The sequence below is a fragment of the Jaculus jaculus genome, chromosome 4 (genome assembly GCF_020740685.1).
Source record: "Jaculus jaculus isolate mJacJac1 chromosome 4, mJacJac1.mat.Y.cur, whole genome shotgun sequence".
Classification (NCBI taxonomy): Eukaryota; Metazoa; Chordata; class Mammalia; order Rodentia; family Dipodidae; genus Jaculus; species Jaculus jaculus.
This window is the reverse complement of record NC_059105.1, coordinates 18,348,633-18,372,661: the sequence shown is the minus strand read 5'-3', so window position 1 is coordinate 18,372,661 and position 24,029 is coordinate 18,348,633. Positions and strand designations below refer to the sequence as shown.

The 24,029-nt window shown below is 43.4% G+C and overlaps 1 protein-coding gene across 2 annotated transcripts in view; it reads right to left on the bottom strand.

Moving 5' to 3' along the window:
- The window catches only part of Cops7b (COP9 signalosome subunit 7B), a 40,253-nt gene that overhangs the window by 15,470 nt on the left and 754 nt on the right, over positions 1–24,029 (bottom strand). Inside the window, exons 1-5 of one of the 2 annotated variants that reach the window (XM_004662242.3) lie at positions 16,570–16,716; positions 11,274–11,451; positions 8,054–8,129; positions 2,716–2,804; positions 12–214 (exon numbers count right to left, since the gene is read on the bottom strand). In XM_004662242.3, the coding sequence (XP_004662299.1) occupies positions 12–214; positions 2,716–2,804; positions 8,054–8,129; positions 11,274–11,435 (530 nt within the window). In that variant the 5' untranslated portion in view covers positions 11,436–11,451; positions 16,570–16,716. Of the gene's footprint in view, positions 1–11; positions 215–2,715; positions 2,805–8,053; positions 8,130–11,273; positions 11,452–16,569; positions 16,717–24,029 lie in introns of those variants that run through there. The other variant, XM_045148326.1, reaches the window with a different exon arrangement.

Below are 24,029 nucleotides of genomic sequence, written 5' to 3'. Positions count from 1 at the left end.
TTCAGCCTCACCATTCATGCAAGGTCTTGACAATATTATTGATATCCTTCTTTCTGATGTCACGGCCAATGCAGAAATCCACTTCTAGCAGCTGGTTTCGTTGGTCCAGCTTGCCCTGGATGATGTCAGTGTAGACAGCCTCAATGATGAGGTCTTCTAGTTCTCGGAGATTCCTCATCTCCAAATCCTTCAGCAGCACAGAGTAAGGGATACACTGTGGATAAGGTCATGTGACAGTTGTAAACACCATCTGGCAAGCATTAATAAAATTAGAGGTAGGCTGGGTATGGTGGCACACTTTTGATCCTAGTACTCAGGAAGCTGAGGTAGGAGGACTGCAGTGAGTTTAAAGCCAACCCAGGCTACAGTGTGAATTCAAGGTCAGCCCAGGCTAGAATGAGACCCTACTTCAAAACAACAACAACAACAACAAAAAAATTCAGGTGTTACCCACATACCCATTGCTATCTCTGTACTTGGGCAATACAGGCCAGTAGTAATTATTACTATCTAAAGCAACAGGAGATAAATGAACTACCCAAACAAGGCTTTATAGCATCCAAGAAGGCACCCTCCTAGTTCTCTGCAACCTAGACTTCACCCAGCCCTCAGCTTCCACACACTAACAGATCTTAAACATCCTCCAAAGAGAGGGAAATATAGAAAGACTCAGTATGTGTTACTGCCACCTTCTGGACACTTGCAGATTGTATGTAATGCATGATGATGACAAACCAACAACAGATCCCAGAAATCTCTGGAGAGAATAGGTTGCTTGTCCAGCAGAGGAATAGGAAAAAAGAAAAGATCTTGCATGCCAGCACAGCTACCTACCTATCTACCTACAGTGGACAGGGCAGATGGCCAGCTCCCAGGTCATTCTGAAGCTTACACTTACTTTCAGAGACTCTTGCAGCCATATGGAGCCTTCAACAATAGTCCTTTATTTATTGGGCATCAACATTTTGCATGACTCTAAGACAACAAGACAGCTACACATCCTGTTTTCTACAAATCCTCTGAGGCATCACTATTAGTTTAAATATAAAGGGATCAAATCTTTAGACAGACAAGAGGAAGCTTCACACACAGAAGATAAACAAGCAAACATATCTAGATGGGGTTTCTCTGACCTACAGCCATGCTCTCTAAGGATGATGGGTGGGCTTTACCATGGTTGAGAAGTCCTTGATTAGGCAAAGAAAAAGTTCAGGGCCTCATTTCCCAAGAAAAGAGCGCTCTCTAGGTTGTGAAGAGAGTACAATAGTAGAATGCTTGCCTAGCATGCATAAGGCAGAGTTCCAGTCCCTGAATCCGATACCCAGAATAAGGAAGAGAAGAGGGAGAGCAGAAAGAGAAGACTCCCACCTGAAAATACCAGCTGAAATCAGAAATTTATGATGAGATAAAAAAAAATTACCTCAGCAACTGAAAAGAAAATCTAGGAAAAAAGATATAACTCTCAAACTCAATTACAGTGGGGAAAATGGAAAAAGCAAATTTTTCCAAAGGCATACTCTCACAAAATCTTAGACACAGGGAAGGAGTGGGCAGACAGCCAAATCCAATCACAGTTAACAGAGACCGAGCTCTCCCCACCAGTGACTAAGAACAGCTAGCTTCAAGGCTTCAACTGGGGCACCCATTATAGAATGGAATCTTACAAGTTAGGGTCTAATGTTAACACATGAAACAAAAAATAAATGGGTAAAATATGTAAAGTTACCATATGAGGCAAAACTTCAAGCTAATGTAATTAACCCTAAAAATCCCAGTGAAAGACAGAATATTAGAAATCTGCCTCCCTGGGCTGGGGCTTGTGGCTCATTGACAGAGTATTTGCCCAACATGCACAAAGCCCAGGGTTCAATCCTCAGTACCACAAAATGAGTAAATTAAAAAAAAAAAAAAAATCGACCTTTCAGGAGACTCTGCCTCCAAAAAAAATTCTTAGCCGGGCGTGGTGACGCATGCCTTTAATCCCAGCACTCGGGAGACAGAGGTAGGAGGATTACTGTGAGTTCAAGGCCACCCTGAGACTACATAGTGAATTCCAGGTCAGCCTGGACTAGGGTGAGACCCTACCTTGAAAAAAAAATTCTTCCTTTCAGCAAATTCAACATACCAAGTTTTTCCTCTAGCCTGCGTGCGGTTCTCTGGACACTGACCAACAGAAGAAGTTTTTAACTCCTGCAAGATTCCTTGCTGAGGTCACAGGTGATCCCAGCTCTTGGGAGGCTGAGACAGGAGAATTTTTGTGAGCTCAAGGCCAACCTGTGCTACACAGTGGGTTTGAGGTCAGCCTCGGCTACACAGTAAGATTCTGTCTCTGGCTGGAGAAATGGCTCTTGCTTGTAGAATTATGTCTCAATGTAAGAAAAAATAAAGAAAGAATGCTTTCTTATGTGAAAAAGATGTACTGTTAAACAGCATTTTAAGATCAGACCCTCCTTAACATGGCAAAATGTTTCCCCTCAATAAACCCCACAGCATGCCAGAATAGAAATCTACTCAGTCACCCACTGCTAGGAATGCTTTTCCTGAATGGAATGGGGAGTAGCTCTCTACACCACTTTGTTATCTTTTTTCTCTTTTATCCTCTGCCAAGTAAATTACATGCATATAGGATATGGCTAACTGGAAGTTCTCCCATGGATGGCAATGAGACACTAAGTCAGGTTCAGCAAAAGAAATCAGGAAGGGTTTGGGACTGACCTTCATTCTCGATGCCAAACTCACGATGGTAAGATGCTTCAGCTTGTTCTGCTGAGCTGTGCTCAGTTCCGGCAGGCTCTCCTTGTTGGCTGCTCAGTCCCACCCACCACAAGAATCAAGACACAAAATAAAATCAGGATTTCTTTTATGGTTTCATAAGCCCATCGATTCCCCATCCAATCTACCACCGAATCACTGTCACAACTACACATTATCCTCCCAACCACACCCCCGAGTGCCTCCTCTCTTCTCTGGAAGACCATGTGCTTGGTTCCGAAAAGGGAATATTCTTTCTCTACACAAGGAGTGTATCTCCTAAAAAGCACAGCATGGACAAACTAAATGACAACTATCTTAATGGAGTCCTGTTTGCACCCTTGGTAAAGCTCATCAACAAATCTTCACTGAGCATCTGTTATGCTGCACTGTGTTAAAAGGGATGTGTAGTTTGTGCTTTGTCAGAGTTGCTATACCACATAATTCCTGAGGGACTAACCACAGAGTTAATACAACTCAGCGACCCTGGACCTGTCCTCAGTCTTTACCAGTTTTTGTTTTCTGAAACACAGTCTCATATAGCAAGGCTGGCTTCAAACTTACTATGTAGCCAAAGATGGCATTAAACTTCTGATCCACTTGCCTCTGCCTGAGTGCCAGGATTCCAAACATAAACCACCATGCTTGGTCTTAGTTTTACAATCAGATGTTTCAATAACTACAGATACAAAGCAAAATTACTGACAGATACAAAATATGAGAAAAGATGGAAAGATTAAATGAAAGCAAAAGAGTGGGGATTAAAGGAACAAGGAGGGAAAAGAGGGCTGGAGGGATGGCTTAGTGGTTAAGGTGCTTGCCTACAAAGCCTAAGGACCCAGTTCGATTCCCCAGTGCCCACCAGATGCACAAGGTGGTGCATGTGTCTGGAGTTCATGTGAAGTGGCTAGAGGTCCTGGTGAACCCATTCTCTCTCATCTGCCCCTTTCTCTCCCTCCCACCCCCAATCTCTCTTAAGTAAAAATAAATAAAATATTAAAAAAAAAAAAAACAGGGAGAAAGCCAGGCGTGGTGGTACACACCTTTAATCCCAGCACTCAGGAGGTGGAGGTAGGAAGATCACCATGAGTTGAAGGCCACCCTGAGACTACATAGTGAATTCCAGGTCAGCCTGAGCTAGAGTGAGACCCTACCTCGGAAAAAAAAAAAAAGAGGGAGAACTGAGCTAGAATGAGACCCAACCTTGAAAAAAAAAAAACAAAACTGGGGGTCCAAGAAGTACAAGAGACTAAGACAAAGGCTTCATGGAAGAAGGAAAGAAAAAAGGAGGAAAAGTTTAAAATGAACCTTGAGGGATGTACAGTGTTTAGTAATAACATTGATGATCACAGCAACAGCTATAAATAACATATAGAGCCAGCCATGGTGGCGCACATCTTTCATCCCAGCACTCGGGAGCAGAGAGGTAGGAGGATCACCATGAGTTCAAGGCAACCCTGAATACACAGTGAATTCCAGGTCAGCCTGGACTAGAGTGAAACCCTACCTTGAAAATGAGAATAATAATAATAACAACAGCAACATATAGTGCGCACACAAATCTATCCATACATACACACATCTAGCTGATTCTCACACCTATGCCATCAGACAGCTTCCAAATATTCTCAATCCCCTTAACCATAATTCTGGATTCCAAAACGTTGCATTTCAATGGATTTTTTTTCTTTTCTTTAAGCATGGTGCTGAAATTCTTCATTGAGTGACAACTCCTACTCAGAACAAGGTTGGATCTTTAGTCTATTTGTGAATACTCACTTGTTTTACAGCAAAATTATGGATATGTTTGAGTACAAGATACTGCCTACACCCCTCTGAGAATGTTACATAAAAAGGCACACATATCACATATTACATCATCTAGCCTCAAGGGGTGCAGGTAAGGGACTATGCACTTGTATCATTACTCTCATTTTATAGATAAGGAAATTGAGGTACCTAAAATCATTTTAATTCGTTAAAAGATACACAACTAGTAGAAGTGGAACTAGAATATAATGCAGGCAAATTGGTTCCAGATCTCTGCAATGCTGCCTCCACACATGAGAACAGAAACAAAAATGCACTCATTAGAACAAAGAGAAGATCAGAAAGGTGTGCAGTGCTAGAAGTGGCAACAGCTCAACCTGAGGGCAACAAAGTAGATGTGGCCAGAGAGGGAGGCAAGGTGACAGCAAAGGAGGTCTTGAATATGAGGTTACTATCATGCCACCAAAAGATGGGAAAGAAAGGGAGGGGGGAGGAGGGGACAAAACAAAACTAGGGAGGTCAGAAAAAAGTGGTCAAGAATAAGGTTAAGTTGGTATTTGAACATGTAAGTTCCTCATTCCTGATATTTAAGACCATAATTTGGAAACAACTCAAACGGGCTAGGCTTGTAGCTCAGTAGTAAAAAGGTAGGCTACAGAATAACTTAAGTACTAAGCACAAGCTAGGCAAGATGGCACACAGGTGAAATTTCAACACTTAGGAAGTTGAGGCAGGAGGTTTGTAGTCAGCATGGGCAATACCACTCTGAGACTACATAGAGAATTCCAGGTCAGCCTGAGCTAAAGTGAGACCCTACCTTGAAAAAAAAAAAAAAAAGCACAAAGATTTAAATTATAAAGGCTTGTGAAGTAAGTGGAGGAAAAGGCAAGATATGAAATTACATATGTAATCTAATTATACTTCTATAATGGAAAACACAAGTGTAAGGGAGAAAAACATAATGCTTATGGCAATGCCATATCTATGACACCATTTTTATACATTCTCCAGGCTTTCTTCAATATGGTAGTATTTTGATAACATTTAAGTCAGGCATGGTAGCTCATACCTATATTCCCAGTGCTCAGAAGACTGAGGCAGGAGGATTGCATTTTCAAGGCCAGCCTGTACTACACACTGAGACCCTGTTTCATAAAAACAAGACACACACACACGCACACACACACATATATCACTTAAAACACTAAAATATTCTGCTGGGGGCATTCTGACATTTTCCAGCACTCCAGACGCTCTACAAACAACAGTTCTCAAGAATCTCATCTCATCAGGAAATTAAAAGGTATGAAGGGATGGGCTGGAGGGATGGCTTAGTGGTTAAGGCGTTTGCCCGCAAAGCTAAAGGACCCAGGTTCAATTCCCCAGGATCCATGTTAGACAGATGCACAAGGGAGTACACACATCTGGAGTTCGTTCAGTGGCTGGAGACCTTGACACGCTCATTCTCTCACTCTCCCCCTTTCTTGGTCAAATAAATAAAGGTACAAGGGGAAATTCTTTTGTGAGGGGTGGTGGTTTGATTCAGGTGTCACCCATAAACTTAGGTGTTCTGAATGCTAGGTTCCCAGCTGATGGAGATTGGGGAATTAATGCCTCCTGGAGGGAGTGTATTGTTGGGGGTGGGCTTATGGGCTTTATAGCCAGTTTCCCCATGCCAGTGTTTGGCACACCCTTCTGTTGCTGTGGTTCACCTTATGTTGGCCAAGGGGTAATGTCCACCCTCTGCTCATGCCATCGTTTTCCCCTGCCGTCGTGGAGCTTCCCCTCAAGCCTGTAAGCCAAAATAAATCTTTTTTTCCCAGAAGCTGCTCTTGGTTGGGTGATTTCTACCAGCAATGTGAACCAGACTGCAACAGTAAAGTGGTACCAGGAGTGGGGTTGCTGCTAGACACCTGACTATGTGGCTTCAGCCTTTTTGGAGCTGATTTTCAAGAGGAAAGTGGAAGGAGTTGAAACCTTGGCCTAAGAGATGCCTTGCAGTGCTATAAGTACAGCTTGATGGACTGTTCTGGTCTGAGCTGCAAGACCTGAATGCAGTAAGAACTATGGACTGTGAGGTTTGGCTTATGAGCGTGAGAAAAAGCTTTGCCTGGACTGGGTTAGCAGTTTGTGTGAGAAGCTTGCTCTTGTGCCCATGTCCTGAGAAGTTGTGCAGGGTTGCTTTGCGTAGAAATGAACTGGTGTGTGCAGAGGGATATGGCACAGAAAGAAAAATCTTTGGGTGAACTGTTGCCCATTCAGCTGCAACTGAGAGATTACAACCTTTGAGACTGGACTAGCTGAACTGTGCTGGGGCAATAGGAAGAATGTAGACTCTTTTGAAGGGGCCTGAGTGCTCAAGGAGTGTCCTGTTCTTCAAAGTCTGCTTTATTCCCCCACAGATTAACAAATTGGCACCCTACCTGGTATCATGGAGTATAAGAAATGCTGGAAAGAGGGTCATTGAGTTTGCAACACGGTCTTGTGTTTTGGAAATGGCTATGGGCAGTGTGAAGCGGGTTTGCTGGTTGCCTGCATAGAGACCCCATGGGGCCATGAGGATGAACTGTGGCTTGCACTGGAGACCCAGTGGAGATGCTGGGACCATGAAATGGCTGCTGAGGAGCTACCGGCCCCGATGAAGTTTTCCAGGACTGTGAGTAGCCTAGCTGGAGGGGCGGAATTGGAATGCCAGAGACTTGTTGCTGGTTAGAATTATTGGACTTGAAGATTTGTCACTGGTTAGAGTTGCTGGACTTGAAGCTACAGAGTTTGATATTTGCCCTGGTTGTTTTAAATCTTGTATTGGTTGGATGCTTCTTTGCTATGCCCAATGCCATCTTTTGCAGTGTGAATATTTATTCTGTGCCATTATGGGTTTTTTGAGGTTATTTTTTGGTATTATGGCTCAGTTAAAAGATCTTGGTCTATGGGAATGTATGAACATCATTGGGATTGATAAAAACTATGGGGACTTTTAAAATGAGATGAATGCATTGTATTTTACATCATGTATGGATATCAGTTTATGGAGGCCAGGGGCAGAATGTGGTGGTTTGACTCAGGTGTCCCTCATAAACTTAGGTGTTCTGAATGCTAGGTTCCCAGCTGATGGAAATTGGGGAATTAATGCCTCCTGGAGGGAGTGTATTGTTGGGGGTGGGCTTATGGGCTTTATAGCCAGTTTCCCCATGCCAGTGTTTGGCACACCCTCCTGTTGCTGTGGTCCACCTTATGTTGGCCAGGGGGTGATGTCCATCCTGTGCTCATGCCATCGTTTTCCCCTGCCATCATGGAGCTTCCCCTCGAGCCTGTAAGCCAAAATAAATCTCTTTTTCCCAGAAGCTGCTCTTGGTTGGGTGATTTCTACCAGCAATGTGAACCGGACTGCAACATGAGGCTACCTATGGGACACAGCAGAATGATATATAGCCTACCCACACACATACACCTTACATCTCAAACCTCAGTGACCCTACAAATGGCATGACATAATGAAGATATGTCTTCTGAAAGATGTTAACCAACTCACCTATGTAATCTGGGTATGTTCCATAGGCAAAGAGATTCAGCAACTGCAAATAAGCAGCATTGGTTCCTTCTGCAAGCTGAAGAGGAAAAACAAAGTTTACTACAGACAAAACTTCCACTGACCACTACAGAGTGTAGACGACAGGTGGCTGAGTGCCCAAGACCCCAGAGAAAACCAAGTTCAAGACCAGTCTGAGCTGAACAAAGGGTTCAGGAGCAACCTAGACTACTTAATAAGACACTCTCTCAAAATAAAAAGTAAAAGGAGGGCTCAGGACATAGGTAAGTGGTAGAGTACTTGCCAATCATATGTGAAGCCCTGGGTTCAATCCCCAGTACCTGATTAAAAAAAAAAAAAAAAAGCCATTGTTCTGCCTGGAACTCCTCTGTTGTGGGTTTGTAAAGACCTTTGCTGTGTGCTTCTTATTCCATCAAATACCTGTCACTCTCCCAACTTACCATATTACATACAGTCAAAATAGGAGTAGGTGGGGTGAGAAGACGGTTCAATGGTTAAAGGTGCTTGCTTGTAAAACCTGACAGCCTGGGTTCAATTCCCCAGTACCCATATAAAATCATATGTACAAAGTGGCCCATGCACTGGAGGTCATTTGCAATGACAAAAGGCCCTGGTGTATCCATTCCCTTCTCTCTTATATTCTTTCTCTCTTCTTACAAATAAATATTTTCAAAAATAAGAATAAGTGGCAGAAACTATAACAATACTACTCAGTTTTAGCAATTAAAAGAGTTCTGGGTTGAGAAATGACTCAGCAGTTAAAGGCAGTTGTTTGTAAAACCTGACTCCTGGGTTTCATTCCTTAGTACCTAGGTAAAGCCAGATGCATAGTGGTACAAGCATCTGGAGTTCATTTGCAGTGGCTAGAGGTCTTGGCACACACATACTCTCTTGCTCTGTCTGCCACTGTATGTTTCTCTCTGTCTCAAACAAATAAAAACATTTTTTAAAATAGAGTTCCACTGGGCATGGTGGCCTGCACCTTTAATCCTAACACTCAGGAGGTAAAGGTAGGAGGATTTGCCATGAGTTCAAGGCTAGCCTGGGACTACAGGACTACAGAGTGAGTGCCAGGTCAGCCTGAGCTGGAGAGAGAACCTACCTGGTGGAGGGCGGGGGAGAGAGAGTTCCAGTAACTGCATACCTAATTTTAGATCACTGAAAAACAATCAGCTCATTCCCAGCTCACAAAAGGAATATCAAACGGGGCTGAGGTGAGGTAAAGGTGATGTGCAAAGCACCAGTAAGCACCACTGTGAGAACTTTACCATCTTCAACCTCAACCTCTGCTCTCAATTTAACCATGAACTTCCTGAATCAGAGTGGAAAAGATCTGGCAAAAACCACTGGACCTAATCCCTGCCTTTCACACAGACAATTACAAAGCTAGCTGGAATTGACTATTTTGTCTATAATAGATACTCCAAAACTTCCCCCACTGATCTAAGCCAATAAGGTCTTATCCGCTTTAATTTTTACCCATTTCCTCTTAGCCAATCTTCCACAATAACTACTACTACCTGGCATAAAGATTCAGGCTTTTTGGGCTGGAGAGATGGCTTAGCGGTTAAGATTCAGGCTTTATAAAAATCTGAAGAAACATCATACCAAGTGGTCAACTCTTCTGTTGAAAACTGAGCTCAGCACTCTCAAATCTTTCTCAAAGAATTCATTTTCCATCTTTGGTAAATTACTGTGTGCCTGGCTATGTCCATGTACTCAGCACAGCACATCTTAACAAACAAGACTGACACTAAAGACAAGCTTACACAACATACATGGTTCTTTTTCTATCTTTGGCCATCAGAAGAAGAGGAACCAGGTGTGAGATGGGAACTACCCCAGTCTCCTGAACAAGAAAGATAAGCAACATAGAACACTGAGCCCAACCACCTGAAGGCCCTCAGGCCAGGTTACAATTGGCTGTGGGAGTGAAGCTGGCAGAGAATAGCAAAGATGTCATGGTGGCCATAAAAGTGAACCAGCCAACAAAATCCAGTCACCTCCTACATGCAGACCACCATCACCCCAAAGAACACCAGGGTCACTCTCAGCAGTAACAAGCAAACGGTGGTGGGGGGGGGGCTGGAGAGATGGCTTATCGGTTAAGGCGCTTGTCTACAAAACCAAAGGACCAAGGTTTGATTCCCCAGGACCCATATATAGCCAGATGCACCACATAACACTGCATATGGAGTTCATTTGCAGTGGCTAGAGGCCCTGGAGCACCTCCCCCACCTCTCAAATTTAATAAATATTAAAAATAAAAAACAAGAAATACCTGGATGGTGACCATTCATAAAGCCAGTACTATCCTGCACAGGCAGAAGCCTGTGATGGCAAAAAGGAAGCAGACTCGCTCTACCAACACACCACAAGCTTACAAGCTCTCTTCCAAAGCAATAAAATGTTTTATACTTTTCACAAATAAATAAAAATACAAGTATCTAAAAGATAAGTAGAGGTTGAGAAGTATAAGTTACTGTATATCTCTTCATTTGAACAAGGTTTGATTCCCCAGGACCCATATATAGCCAGATGCACCACATAACACTGCATATGGAGTTCATTTGCAGTGGCTAGAGGCCCTGGAGCACCTCCCCCCTTCTCAAATTTAATAAATATTAAAAGAAAAAAAACAAGAAATACCTGGATGGTGACCATTCATAAAGCCAGTGCTATCCTGCACAGGCAGAAGCCTGTGATGGCAAAAAGGAAGCAGACTCGCTCTACCAACACACCACAAGCTTACAAGCGCTCTTCCAAAGCAATAAAATGTTTTATACTTTTCACAAATAAATAAAAATACAAGTATCTAAGAGAAAAGTAGAGGTTGAGAAGTATAAGTTACTGTATATCTCTTCATTTGAACTGATCACTCTTTAAAAAGTCGCATTTTTAAGGTACAATGACCAAAAGCTAACAATAACAATCACTTATAACACAATTTTATATCAAGACCACTTGGACTTTTTTAAAAAAACTATTTCAGACACCTAACAACACAATCTAATTTTATCCAAGTTTAAAGGAAAATACCCACGACATCCTTGATCCCTCCTATCGCACCAATTCCTATCCCACCCTTAATAGGGCACATCACAAGTCCAGGGCACTTCAGCAATAGAATTCCCTGTAAACTTGGAGAATCAGAAAGGTTTAGACAGAGAAGACAAAGACTCTATTTGGAAGCTCTTCTTACCTCCTGCACATTGGCCAGCTCCAGCAGTTCTCCAAACACATACACTCCGGGAGCCTCCAACACCTGGCTTATGAGAGCAGTCAGGGCTGAGCCACTGGTACCTTTGGCTAGCAAAATAAACTGCTCCAGGAGGTTACTTGAGGGCTTCTGTTCACCTGCCATTCTCTGGCCTTGAGATCTGTCCAAAATAAAAGTGGGTCAGTCTTCCTCTTTTCAAAATGGGTCTTTGAGGCTAGAGAGCTGACTTAGCGTTTAAGGTGCTTGCCTGCAAAGCCAAAGGACTCAGGTTTGATTCTCCAAGACTCACATAAAGCCAGACACATCAGGTGGTACATGCACCTGGAGTTTGTTTGCAGCAGCTAGAGGCCCTGGCATGGCCATTCTCTCTCTTGCAAATAAATAAAAGTAATATATTTTTTTAAAGTCTGTATTTATTTAATGCTGGTCAAACATCAGAATACTTAAATGTTCAAAAACCTCAAGTGGAGAGCTGAAGAGATGGCTTAGTGGTTAAGTGCTTGCCTGTGAAGCCTAAGGACCCCAGTTCGAGGCTTGATTCCCCAGGACCCACGTTAGCCAAATGGACAAGGGGCGCACACGTCTGGAGTTCATTTGCAGTGGCTGGAGGCCCTGGCGCGCCCATTGATTCTCTCTCTATCTGCCTCTTTCTCTGTCACTTTCAAAATAAATAAATTAAAATAAACAAACAACAAAAAAAAACCTCGAGTGGACATACAATGACCATTATATGAGATAAACAGAATTCAATCTAGATTTATTTTACCCTGAATTCTAAAGTTTTTCTGAAACAAACCTTTATTTTATTTTATTTTTAAATTATTTTTATTTATCAGAGAGAGAAATAGATAGAGAGAATGGGCCTGCCAGGGCCTCCAGCTACTGCAAATGAAATCCAGATGCATGAGTCACCTTGTGCATCTGGCTTATGTGGCTCCTGGGGAATCGAACCTAGGTCCTTAGGATTCACTGGCAAGCGCCTTAACAACTAAACCATCTCTCCAGCCCTATTTTTTTTAATTGTTGATTATATTTATTTAGGGAAGTACAGAACCAAGAAAGGACACCCATATGGCTTGAGAGCCCACGTGGTAGGCCTGGAAAATCCACAGAAGGGACAGAAAAGAAAGCAGAAAGAACTCCTACCATGTGGAGAGTAGGAGTAGGTAAAGAGCCCAAGTGGAAAGTGGGGGTGAGGGGGCTCTCCTCTTGGCTCCGCCTGGCTGGACCTGGGCCACCCAAGGGGAAACTCACCTGCAGATGGAGGTTTAGGAGCAGTCAGGCAGCACAAAGAACTAAACCACATACATACATACACACACGCACGCATGCACACACACACACACATATATGTATATGTATATATACACACACACATACATACATACATACATATGTGTGCGTGTGTGTGTGTAATTTTTAATTTATGTGAGAGAGGGGAAAGAGAAAGAAAATGGGCATGCCAGGGCCTTTAGCCACTAGAAATTAACTCCAGATACATGCACTACTTTGTGCACCTGGCTTACATGGATCCTGGGGAATCAAACCTGGGACGTTTGGCTTTATAGGCAAGTGCCTTAACTGCTAAGCCATCTCTCCAGCACTTTCTGTTTTGTTTCATTTGGTTAGGTTTGTTGTTTTATTTGGTTTTTTTTTTTTTTGGTTTTTACAAGGTGGAGTCTCACTCCAGTCCAAGCTGACCAGGAATTCACTCTGCAGTCTCTGGCTGGCCTTGAACTCAGCAATCCTCCTACCTCCTCCCGAGTGCTGGGATTAAAGGCCTGTACCACCACACCTAGTGCAAATCTTTTTTTTTTTTTTTTTTTAAGGTAGGGTTTTGCTCTAGCCTAGGCTGACCTGAAACTCATTTTGTTGTATCTGGCTGGCCTCAAACTCACAACAACCCTCCTACTTCTGCCTCCCAAGTGCTGGGATTAAAGGTGTGCACCACCATGCCCAGCTCAACCCTTAAAAAAGAAAAAAAGAAATACACACACACACACACACACACACACACACACATTTGCAGGCATAGAGAGATCAAGAGGAGAGAGAGTGTGTGTGTGTATGGGCATGCCAGGGCCTTCACCCACTGCAAACAAACCCCAGATATATATGCCACTGCATCTGGCTTTACATGGGTATTGGGGACTCAACCTCAGCCATTAGGCTTTGCAAGCAAGCAACTTAACCACTGGGCCATCTCTCCAGCCCTAAAACAAACCTTCTAAAAGACACCTCTGTGCTAGAGAGATGGCTTACAGGTTAAGGCACTTGCCAGCAAAGCCAAAGGACCCAGATTCAATTCCCCAGTGTTTGCAGTGGCTACAGGCCCTGGCATACCCATATTCATTCACTCTTCTCTTCTCTCTCTCTTTCCCTCTTTCCTTCTTTCAAATACATAAATATATAAATAAAATATTTTTTAACAAGATAAAAGACATTTCTTGGAGCTGGAGAGATGATTCAGCAGTTAAAGGTGCTTGCCTGCTGAAAAGACACTTCTCTATCCTCTTTCATAGAATCATCTTCTAAATCCTCAAGGCTGGCTGGGACTAGGAAGATGGCTCAGTTAGTAAAGTGCTTTCCTTCCAAGCATGAGGAATGGAATATGATCCCCAGTACCCACGTAAAATGCTAAGCACGGTTGTTGATGCTTATAATTCCAGCACTAGGGAGACAGATAAGATCCAAGAAGATCCATGGGGCTTGCTGGACAAGTGGTAGCCTTGTCTAATTGGTGAGCTCCAGGCCAATGAGAAAACCTGTCTTAAAGGAGGTGAATGGAATATCTGATGTTGTCTTCTGGCTGCTACACATATGCATACATACATGTGAGCAAACACACACACTTTTTGTTAGCTGAAAGAAACATAGGAGTTTCTTTTTTGGGGGAGTGAGAGGGAGTGCATGCATGTGTGTGCAGATGCATGTGCCCATGCACATGTGTGTACAGATGCATGTGCCCATGTACATGTGTGTAGAGGCCAGAGGAGAATGTGGGGTGTCCTCTTTTATCACTCGCCCACGTTTTCCTTGAGAAGTCTCTCACTCAACTTAGAGCTGCCTTTTTTTTAAGATTTTTTTTTTTTTAATTTTTATATATTAGAGAGGTGGCAAGAGAGAGAGAATGGGCACGCAAGGGCCTCTAGCCACTGCAAGCAAACTCCAGATGTGTGTGACACCTTGTGCATCTGGCTTACGTGCATTCTGGAGAATTGAACCTGAGTCCTTAGGCTTCGTAGGCAAGCGCCTTAACCACTAAGCCATCTCTTCAAACCCCCCACTTTTTTTTTTTTTTTTTTTAATCAGACTGGCCCACCTACAAGTTACAGTGATTCTCTGGTCTCCACGCCCCACAGAACTGGAGTAGCAGACACGTGTGGTCACTCCCAGATGTTTACATAAGTCCTGGCAAATCAAACTCAGGGTGAAGTAAGTGCTCTCAGGCCCTCATGCTTGTGTGGAAGCACCCTTACCTGCTGAGCCATCTCCCCAGGCCCCAGGAGTTCCTTTGTGTACATTTTATATCCACCTCACTAATCAGCTCTGCTGAAGCCCAGGATATTGCCCATATACAGAGGCAATTTCTAGAACTGTGTGTGTCTGTGTCAAACACAGTTCAGAAACCAAAAGTAGACAAGACATGCTTTAATAAAAAAGTCTACTAGCCATATGTGGTAGGGTACACCTTTAAGCCCAGCACCAAAAGGCAGAGGTAGGAGAATCACCGTGGAGTTCAAGGTCACCCTGAGACTCCATAGTGAATTCCAGGTCAACCTGAGCTAGAATGAAACCCTACCTCAAAAAAACAAACCAAAATATGTCTACTTAAGGGCTGGTAATATATGGGAGAGCAGTGTTTAGGATGGCCAAGGCCATAGGTTATAGCCCCAACAATGAAAAAAAAAAAAAAACTGTCATTTAAGGACCTGGAGAGATGGCTCAGCATTTAAAGGTGCTAGCTTACAAACCCTGAAGCCCTGATGTAAAGCCACCAGATGGACAGAGTGGCACATGTGTCTGGAGCTCATTTGAAGTGTCAGGAAGCCCTGACACACCCATTCATTCTCTCTCCTCTGTCTCTCCCTCTTGCTCCCTGCAATTAAATAATTAATACTATTTTTTAGAAGTTATTTAGGCATAGGAAAGGTTAAAGAATGTGATTAATGATAGGCAATAGCAGTCCAAACTTAGAAAATGCATGCTGTTTAAGTCCCTGAGGAAAGTCTCTTCATGTAGCCTATTGGTATGTAATATTTTACCAAACCTAAATCCAGAACCTGTACAAGACATCAACAATAACATGATTCGTGGAAAACAATGCTGAGAATGTGTTAAGACGTACAGGAAAAACCTCAATTGAGTCTATGGACACACAGCACACCTAATCTTCAGGAAACCCGCCTAAGAAGAGATTTATCTTCCACTAATGGTACACATTAGAGAATATGAAGAAATAAAATAAAAGCATCTACAGTAGAGTGAAACAAAGAAAAACTCAGAGAACAGTCTGGTGCACCAAAAACTAAGTTCTTCTGTGAAGTTTGGCACACAGAGCAGTGGCCCTTTCAGGATATTAGGAAGAATAAATACTGCATCCCTTAGAGCAATCTAAGAAAGTTCTGTCAGAAACAGAAAAAGTGAAATGCTAGCAAACAAAGGGTTCTGAGGAGAGAAGAGGAAGGGGAGTGAGAAAAGTAAGAGAAAGAAGGGGGTGAGGAAAGGAAAAGTAGTAGTGATTAGGAAAATTAGGAAAGAAGATACAAAAACTGGTCTTCTCAAGTGGCCACACGTGAAGAGACAGACTAGAATCTCCACCAAGAGATTAAGTGGGAAAAGCTGGGGTAAAAAGGGGATGGAAATGGAGGAGAAACTTCAGTCTCTCCAAAAGACCTCAACCTCAAGAGCAAAGTCTGCAAGATGGAGCGGGAGGCCGCCCCAAGAGGCAGATAGGGACGAGTGGAGATGAATTCCAATGGGAGGGGGCGCCATTCTGATGGACTGGAGAGGGGCCAAAGGGCAGCTTCTGCGGGAAGGGAGAGACAACGAGGACAGCCACAGCGAGGAAGATGAGGGTCGCAAGCTGGGGTGGACGTCAGAGCCGGCGGCTTGCTCGGGGCGGCGGGCAGGGAGTGACGAGCCGCGGGGCGCGCTCCCCGGGGCGGGGGCGGGGCGGCGTGGCCGCCGGCTTTCCAGGCGGCGGGAGCGAAGCTAGAGGTCCGGCCGTGACTAGAGCGTTGGTTCCCGCGCGGCCTGCCCTCTCGCAGTTTCCTACCTGTCTGTGACGACTCTCTGTCCCCTTGGTCGCTGGCTCGGCCTCCAGGAGCCTGCCTGCAGGTTGTCAAGCGTCCATGATCGGCCCGGCGTCCGGCGCTTTTCTGTCTCCGCCGACCCATCACCGAAGCGGCTCCCCCGGAAGCCTCCCACCGCTGCACTCGAGTTCCGCCCACACAAGGTTCCCCCCACTGCGTTCACAGCCTTAGACCTTCAGCAGAGCCTAGGCTGGAGAAGTGGATCCCCAACCGTCTACAGTCCGGGAACTGGGCGAAAAGGCAAGTAAAGCAAGGGGTACAAGGAAAGGAATACGGCCTAGGTGATCCTGAGGCCATCTTGGGCATAAAACCACTTATTTGGCCAAGCCCTACCCCTCAGGAGTTAAATGTGGCAACCCATGGATTCTAAGAAATTGTTCTAAAACCTACCATGTATGGAAGAATTTTTCTATGTGCTAAATCCCGTCCATATATTATCTCTCTAAATTTTCATAATATTCCTATTGTCCTGGTAAGCTAACTAAGGCTAAAATTTCAAGTTAATAAGCAGTATCATAGCCAGGAGTGGTGGATTGCCCTGAGTTTGAGGCCGCCCTGAGACTACATAGTGAATTCCAGGTCAACCTGAGATACAGTAAGACCCTACCTCGAAAACCCGCAATAAATTAAATAAATAAATAGCTGGACACGGTGGTGCTCCCAGCACTTGGGAGGCAGAGGTAGAAGGATCCCTGTGAGTTCAAGGCCACCCTGAGATGACACAGTGAATTCCAGGTCAGCCTGGGCTAGAGTGAGACCCTACCTTAAAAAAAACCAATAAATAAATAAATAGCATTGTTGGAATCCAGGCTCTCTGAAGCCAAAGACTATACTCTTGAACTTTACTCCAAAACTAAACATATTGGTTAGACCAACAACAGTGGTTCTGTGAGAAAATGTCGTTTGTGGCATTGCATTTGGTGCCAAGCAACTGCCCTACAAAAATGGCCAAGAAGAGCAGGAGAGATGGCTTAGCGGTTAAGGCACTGGTCTACAAAGCCAAAAGATACAGGTTCTATTCCCTAATACACATATAAAGCCAGATGCACAGGTGGCGCATGCCTCTGAAGTTTGTTTGCAGTGGCTAGAGGCTCTGGAATGCCCATTCTCTCCCTGCCTCTCTCTCTTAAATAAATAAAATACTTTTTAAAATGGCCAAGAAAGGGCTAGAGAGATGGCTTAGCAGCTAAGCACTTGCCTGTGAAGCCTAAGGACCCCAGTTCAAGGCTTGATTCCCCAGTACCCACATAAGCCAGATGCACAAGATGGCGCATGCATCTGGAGTTCATTTGCAGTGGCTGGAGGCCCTGGCACACCCATTCTCCCCCCCCCTCCCTCCCTCCCTCTCTCTGTCTCTCTCTCTCTCTCTCTCTCTCCCTCTCCCTCTCCCTCCCTCCCTCTTTCTCTGTCTGTCTGTCACTCTCAAATAAGTAAATAAAAATAAACAAAAAAATGTTTTAAATGGCCAAGAAATACCACACATACTAAATATTGAAACTGATTTCTTCAAAGTATAAGTATATGCCACAGACTTAAGATCTTGAAGACACACAAAACGGCCATATTTGCCAGGTGTGGTGGCGCACTCAGGAGGCAGAGGTAGGATCGCTGAGAGTTCAAGGCCACCCTGAGAATACAAAGTGAATTCTAGGTCAGCCTGAGCCAGAGTAAGACCCTACCTGGAAAAACCAAAAAGAAAAAAAAAAGCCATATTTAACTATTGTGCAGTCAGTCACATGCACAAATTAGACAGGAAGATTGTGAAGTAGCTTAGCACTAACCCTTACTTTTTAAAAATTAGCATCTATTCTGTTCTAGCAGGTATTGTGCAAGTTTATATGAAGATAAGACAAAGTTGTTGTCCATAAAAAGCTCCATATACCCAGTAAAAACTAAATATAGCAAAATCCCCAACTTGGAGAGTTCATAGCCCCTGGGATAGTGATCATCCCAGATAATACAGGGTAGCCAGGTATCCTAGGGGATCCAATAAGGCTATCCTGACTGTGGCATAGGCAAAGGTATTTTAGGGCAGGCATGGAGAAGGCAGGCTTAAGTAGAATCTAAGGATGAGCAAGCAAATCACAATGAAATAGGACATAAGCTAGAAGGGTTTTCATTTTCTCTTAAGGACACTAAGGAGATGGTTAGCTGGGGGGGAAAGGTATGAATTGCTACCACTTTAGAATCATCACTCTGGGTGCTAAAGGAACAGGTTGTATATTGAGAGAACCAAAGACAGGGAAACCCATGAGGTGACAGTCAGTTTCAGATTAAACACTGTGAGATCTTGTATAAAGGTAGTAAAAAAGAAGGGATATTGGTGAAGAAACTTAGACAACAGAATCTGTGAGATGTGGTGACCAGCTGAGTGCAAGACAAGGGAAGGAGGACACCAGATTCCTGGCCCCACAGGCCAGAGTTGTCGAAGATGCTTATTTGGTGCACAGGGCAGCAGAGAAGGAGGGGCAAATCAGAGAGTGGGAGGAAGGCAACCTAATGCAGTCTGCATTCATAAGTATTCTGGCAGTGCTTCTGCTTCTCTAGAACAGTCTGGACTCACACAGCCACAAAGAAAGCCTTTCCCAGTGTGCCTCCACACAACCCTTCTAGCTTTGCCTCACCGCTCCCCACCCCCAGCCTGGAACAGCCCAAACTCCAGGTTTCCCATGCCCGTCATAATTACATGAGGCCATTGCTCAGGCTTGCTCTCTCTCTTCTTTCTTTTTTTAAATTTAAATTTAAATTTATTTATTTGAGAGGGAGAGAAAGAGAATGGGCATGTCAGGGCCTCTAGCCACTGCAGACAAACTCCAGACACATGTACCACCTTCTGCATCTGGCTTATATGGGTCCTGGAGAATTGAACCTGGGTCCTTTGGCTTTGAAAGTAAACACCCTAACCACTAAGCTATCCCTCCAGCCCTTTTGTGTTTAAAAATATTTTTATTTTTATTTATTTATTTGAGAGAGCGCTCTTCTTCTTCTTCTTTTCTTTCTTTCTTTCTTTTTTTTTTTTTTGCAGTGCTCTTCTGTAATATTTACCTGTAAAAATCCTACTAACCATATCCTAGATGACACTCAAACTCCTACACCAAGGAGTCACCCCAAAGATTTATGTTTATTTTTATTTATTTTATTTATTTGAGAGCAGCAGACAGAGAGAAAGAGAGAATGGGTGCACCAGGGCCTCCAGCAACTGTAAACAAACTCCAGATGCATGTGCCACCTTGTGCATCTGGCTAACATGGGTCCTGGGGAATCGAGCCTCAAACCAGGGTCCTTAGGCTTCACAAGCAAGCACTTAGCCACTATGCCATCTCTCCAGCCCCAAAGATTTATGTTTAATACAAACAGCATCTTGCTAAAAAAAAAATACTAAACAATTGTATTACATTAATTTTTGGCTGCAGGCAGAACTGTAGTTACTGCCCAGCCCACTGCCCATTTGCAGTGTACTAAATAAACTTTCCTTTCAAGAAAAAAAGAAAACGCTGAGCATAAGGGCTCTCACGTGTGTGCATGCGACTGTGTGTGTGTGTGTGTGTGTGTGTTATATACAAGGAGAGAGAAATTTACTATGGAAATGCCAGGGCCTTTAGCCACTACAAATGAACTCCAGATGCATGTGCCACCTTGTGCATCTGGCTTTACATGTGTACTGGGGAACTGATCCTGGATCCTTTTGCTTTTCTGGCAAGTGCCTTAACCACTAACCCATTTCTCCAACCTGGCTCTTACCTTTAATCCCAGCACTCATGTGGCTAAGGTAGGAGGATTGCCATAAATTCAAGGCCTGCCCAAGCTACAGAATGAGTTCCAGGTCAGTCTGGAGTAAAATAAGACCCTGCCTCAAAACAAAGTTGGGGGGGGGCAGTGGCTGGAGAGATGGCTTAGCAGTTAAGGCACTTGCCTGCAAAGCCAGAGGACCTCAGTTTGATTCCCCAGTACCCACATAAGCCAGATGCACAAGGTGGCACATGCATCTGGGGTTCGTTTGCAGTGGCTAGAAGCTCCGGCGCAACCATTCTCTCTCAATCTGCCTCTTTCCCTCTCTCTAATAAATAAATAAAAACACAATATTAAAAGTGTATTAAGGGGGGGGGACTAGGAAAATAGCTCAGTGATAAAAACCTGCTGGCCCCTGATTCAATACCAGGTACACACAAAGTGGCACAATGGCCTGGTGACAACATTTGCAGTTGCAAGAGGCACATGCATACCCATACACCCACACACAAATAAAAAAACAAGCCTCTAAGCTGGGGATTTAGATCCATGTAGAGCTCTTACCTAGCATAAGAAATACCCTGGATTCTATTCCCAACACTGCAACAAAAAGGGGGAGGAGAAGAAGAGAATGTCTGTTTCAAATGACACCAGTATGAGAATGAATAGACAAGGCACACCTTTGAAAAAAATATTTGTAAAGTATGTCAACTTTGAAAAAGATATTCCTAGATATTTCTTCCTCTTCCTCTTCTTCTTCTTCTTTTTTTCCAAGGTAGGGTCTCACTCTGGCCCAGGCTGACCTGGAATTCACTATGTAGTCTCAGGGTGGCCTCAAACTCATGGCAATCTTCCTACCTCTATCTCCCAAGTGCTGGGATTAAAGGCGTGTGTGCCACCACACCCAGCTCTAAAAAAGTTATTCCAAAAATATGTCAAAGGACTTTGTATCTGGACCATATAAGGAAGGACAACAGTACTACAACAGTCAGAAGATAAATGCCTAATTTTAACAACTGGCAAGGGAGCCAGGCATGGTGGCACACACCTTTAATCCCAGCACTTGGGAGGCAGAGGTAGGAGGATCTCTGTGAGTTCAAGGCCACCCAGAGACTACAGAGTGAGTTCCAGGTCAGCCTGGGCTAGAGTGAGACCCTACCTCAAAAAACCAAAATAATAATAATAATAATATAATATAATAATATAATAATAAATAAATTATTTTATTTTATTTGAAAGAGAGTGAGACTAAGGGTACACTAAGACCTCCTGCCACTACAAACTCTAGACACATGTGCCACTTTGTGCATCTGGCTTTATGTGGGTACTGGGGAATCAAACCCAGACCATCAGGCTTTTGCAAGCAAATGCCTTAACCCCTGACCCATCTCTCCAGCCCTAATTTTTTTTTTGTTCACAAAATAGGGCTTTCAAGAACTGGGCATTAGTCCCAGCACCCAGGAGGCAGAGGTAGGAGGACTGCCATGAGTTCAAGGCCACATTGAAAGTACATAGTAAATTCCAATTCCAGGTCAGCATGGGCTAGAGTGAGACCCTACCATGAAACACAAAAACAAATTTTTTTTTTTAAAAGGAGGGCATTAAAATGGGCAATTAGTATATGAAAAAAGTAGTTAACATCATAAAATTTTAATAAAATACAAGCCAGGCATGGTGGTGCATGCCTTTAATCCCAGCACTCGGGAGGCAGAGGTAGGAGGATCACCATGAAATCGAGGCCACCATGAGACTACATAGTGAATTCCAGGTTAGCCTGAGTTAGAGTGATACCCTTCTTCACAAACAAACAAACAAAAAAGTTAACAAAATACCACATTTAGCCAGATAGTGAATACCCAGTGTTAATAAGGATAAGCAGCAACTAGAATTTTCTTCTGTTACTAGTAAATTCCTAAATCTTACAATCAGTTTGGAAAACTGGTAATAGCTATTATCACTGATTGTATGCACACCATGAAAGGCAAAAACTTCTTTTCTAAAATCTGTGCAACATGTCCACAATCAGAAATACACAAGATGTGCCAGATGTGGTGGTGCACGCCTTTAATCCCACCATTCGGGAGGCAGAGGTAGAAGGATCACGGAGAGTTTGAGGCCACTCTGAGACTGCATAGTGAATTCAAGGTCAGCCTGAGCTACAGTGAGACCCTACCTCAAAAAACCAAAAAAGTATTTTTTTTTAAATTATATATATATGTGGGGGGAGAAAGGGTATTACCATGGGATATTTTTTATAATCATGGAAAATGTTAATAAAAATTGAGAAAAAAATTATATATATATACAATTTAAGCCAGGCATGGTGGCACATACCTTTAATCCCAACAGGCAGAGGTAGGAGGATCGCCATGAGGCCACCCTGAGACTACATAGTGAATTCCAGGTAAGCCTGGACTAGAGTGAGACCTAACCTCAAAAAACCAAGAGAAAAAAAATTTTATTACTTATTTACAAGGAGAGAGAGAAAAAAATATATGAGCATGCCAGGGCCCCCTGCATGACCTGGAATCCACTTGTAGTCTCAGAGAGGTGATATTTTTAGCAACATGACAATGTGATTGTTACTCTCCTTGATGAACAGTTTCTCCAAGTAGACTTTCACATGCATGCACTACTGTGCACATCTTGTGGGTACTGGGTTATCAAACCTGGGCCATCAGGTTTTAGAAGCAAGTGCCCTTAACTGCTGAGCCATCTTTCCAGTCCAAAGACTAGATTTTTTAAAGCTTTTTAAGAGAAAAAAAAATCCTACCCATCCTTCAAGTTCAAATGCTACTTCCTCCATCTAAAATTGGCCAGCAAACCAGGCGTGGTGGCACACACCTTTAATCCCAGCATTCAGGAGGCAGATGTAGGATCACCGTGGGTTCAAGGCCACCCTGAAAATACATAGTGAATTCCAGGTCAGCCTGGACTACAGTGAAACCCTACCTCAAAAAAAAAACAAACAGATAAAATAAAATAAATACATAAAATTGGCCAGCTGTTATAAATCTCTCCATCAGTGCCTCTGTGGCATTCTACACTTGATCATAGCTGAAAGGTCAAGAAGTAATCCTCTGTGGCATTCTGTTGTCATTTTTTAAAATATTTGTACTTAGTTATTTGCAAGGTAAGAGGAAAAGAAAGAGAGAATGCCAGGGTCCCTTACCACTGCAAACAAACTCCAGTTGCATGTGCCACTTTGTGCATCTGACTTTATGTGGGTACTGGAGAGTTAAACCCAGGCTAGCAAGCTTTGCAAGCAAGCACCTTTAACTGCTGAACCATCTCCCCTGCTCCTGATGTCTTTTTTTTTTATGCCATTTGTCATACTCCATCTTGAATCTCCTTAGTTAATTATCTTCCAAATGAGACCGACCATGTCTTTTACCTAGTTCAACGCCTGACAAGTAATAGAAGATGAAAATGTTTGTTGAAAGCTGGGTGTAGTGGCACATGCCTTTAATCCCAGCACTTGGGAGGCAGAGGTAGGAGGATCACTGTGAGTTCAAGGCCACTCTGAGACTACAAGTGGATTCCAGGTCATCCTGGACTAGAGTGAAACCCTACCTCGAAACACCAATAAAGGAAAAGAAAAGAAAAGAAAAGGTTTGTTGAACTACATGAAAGAAAAAAATTGGTGGGTGTTCAGATGAGGAAAAAAAAGGGGGGATTGGAACAAAAAAATAAA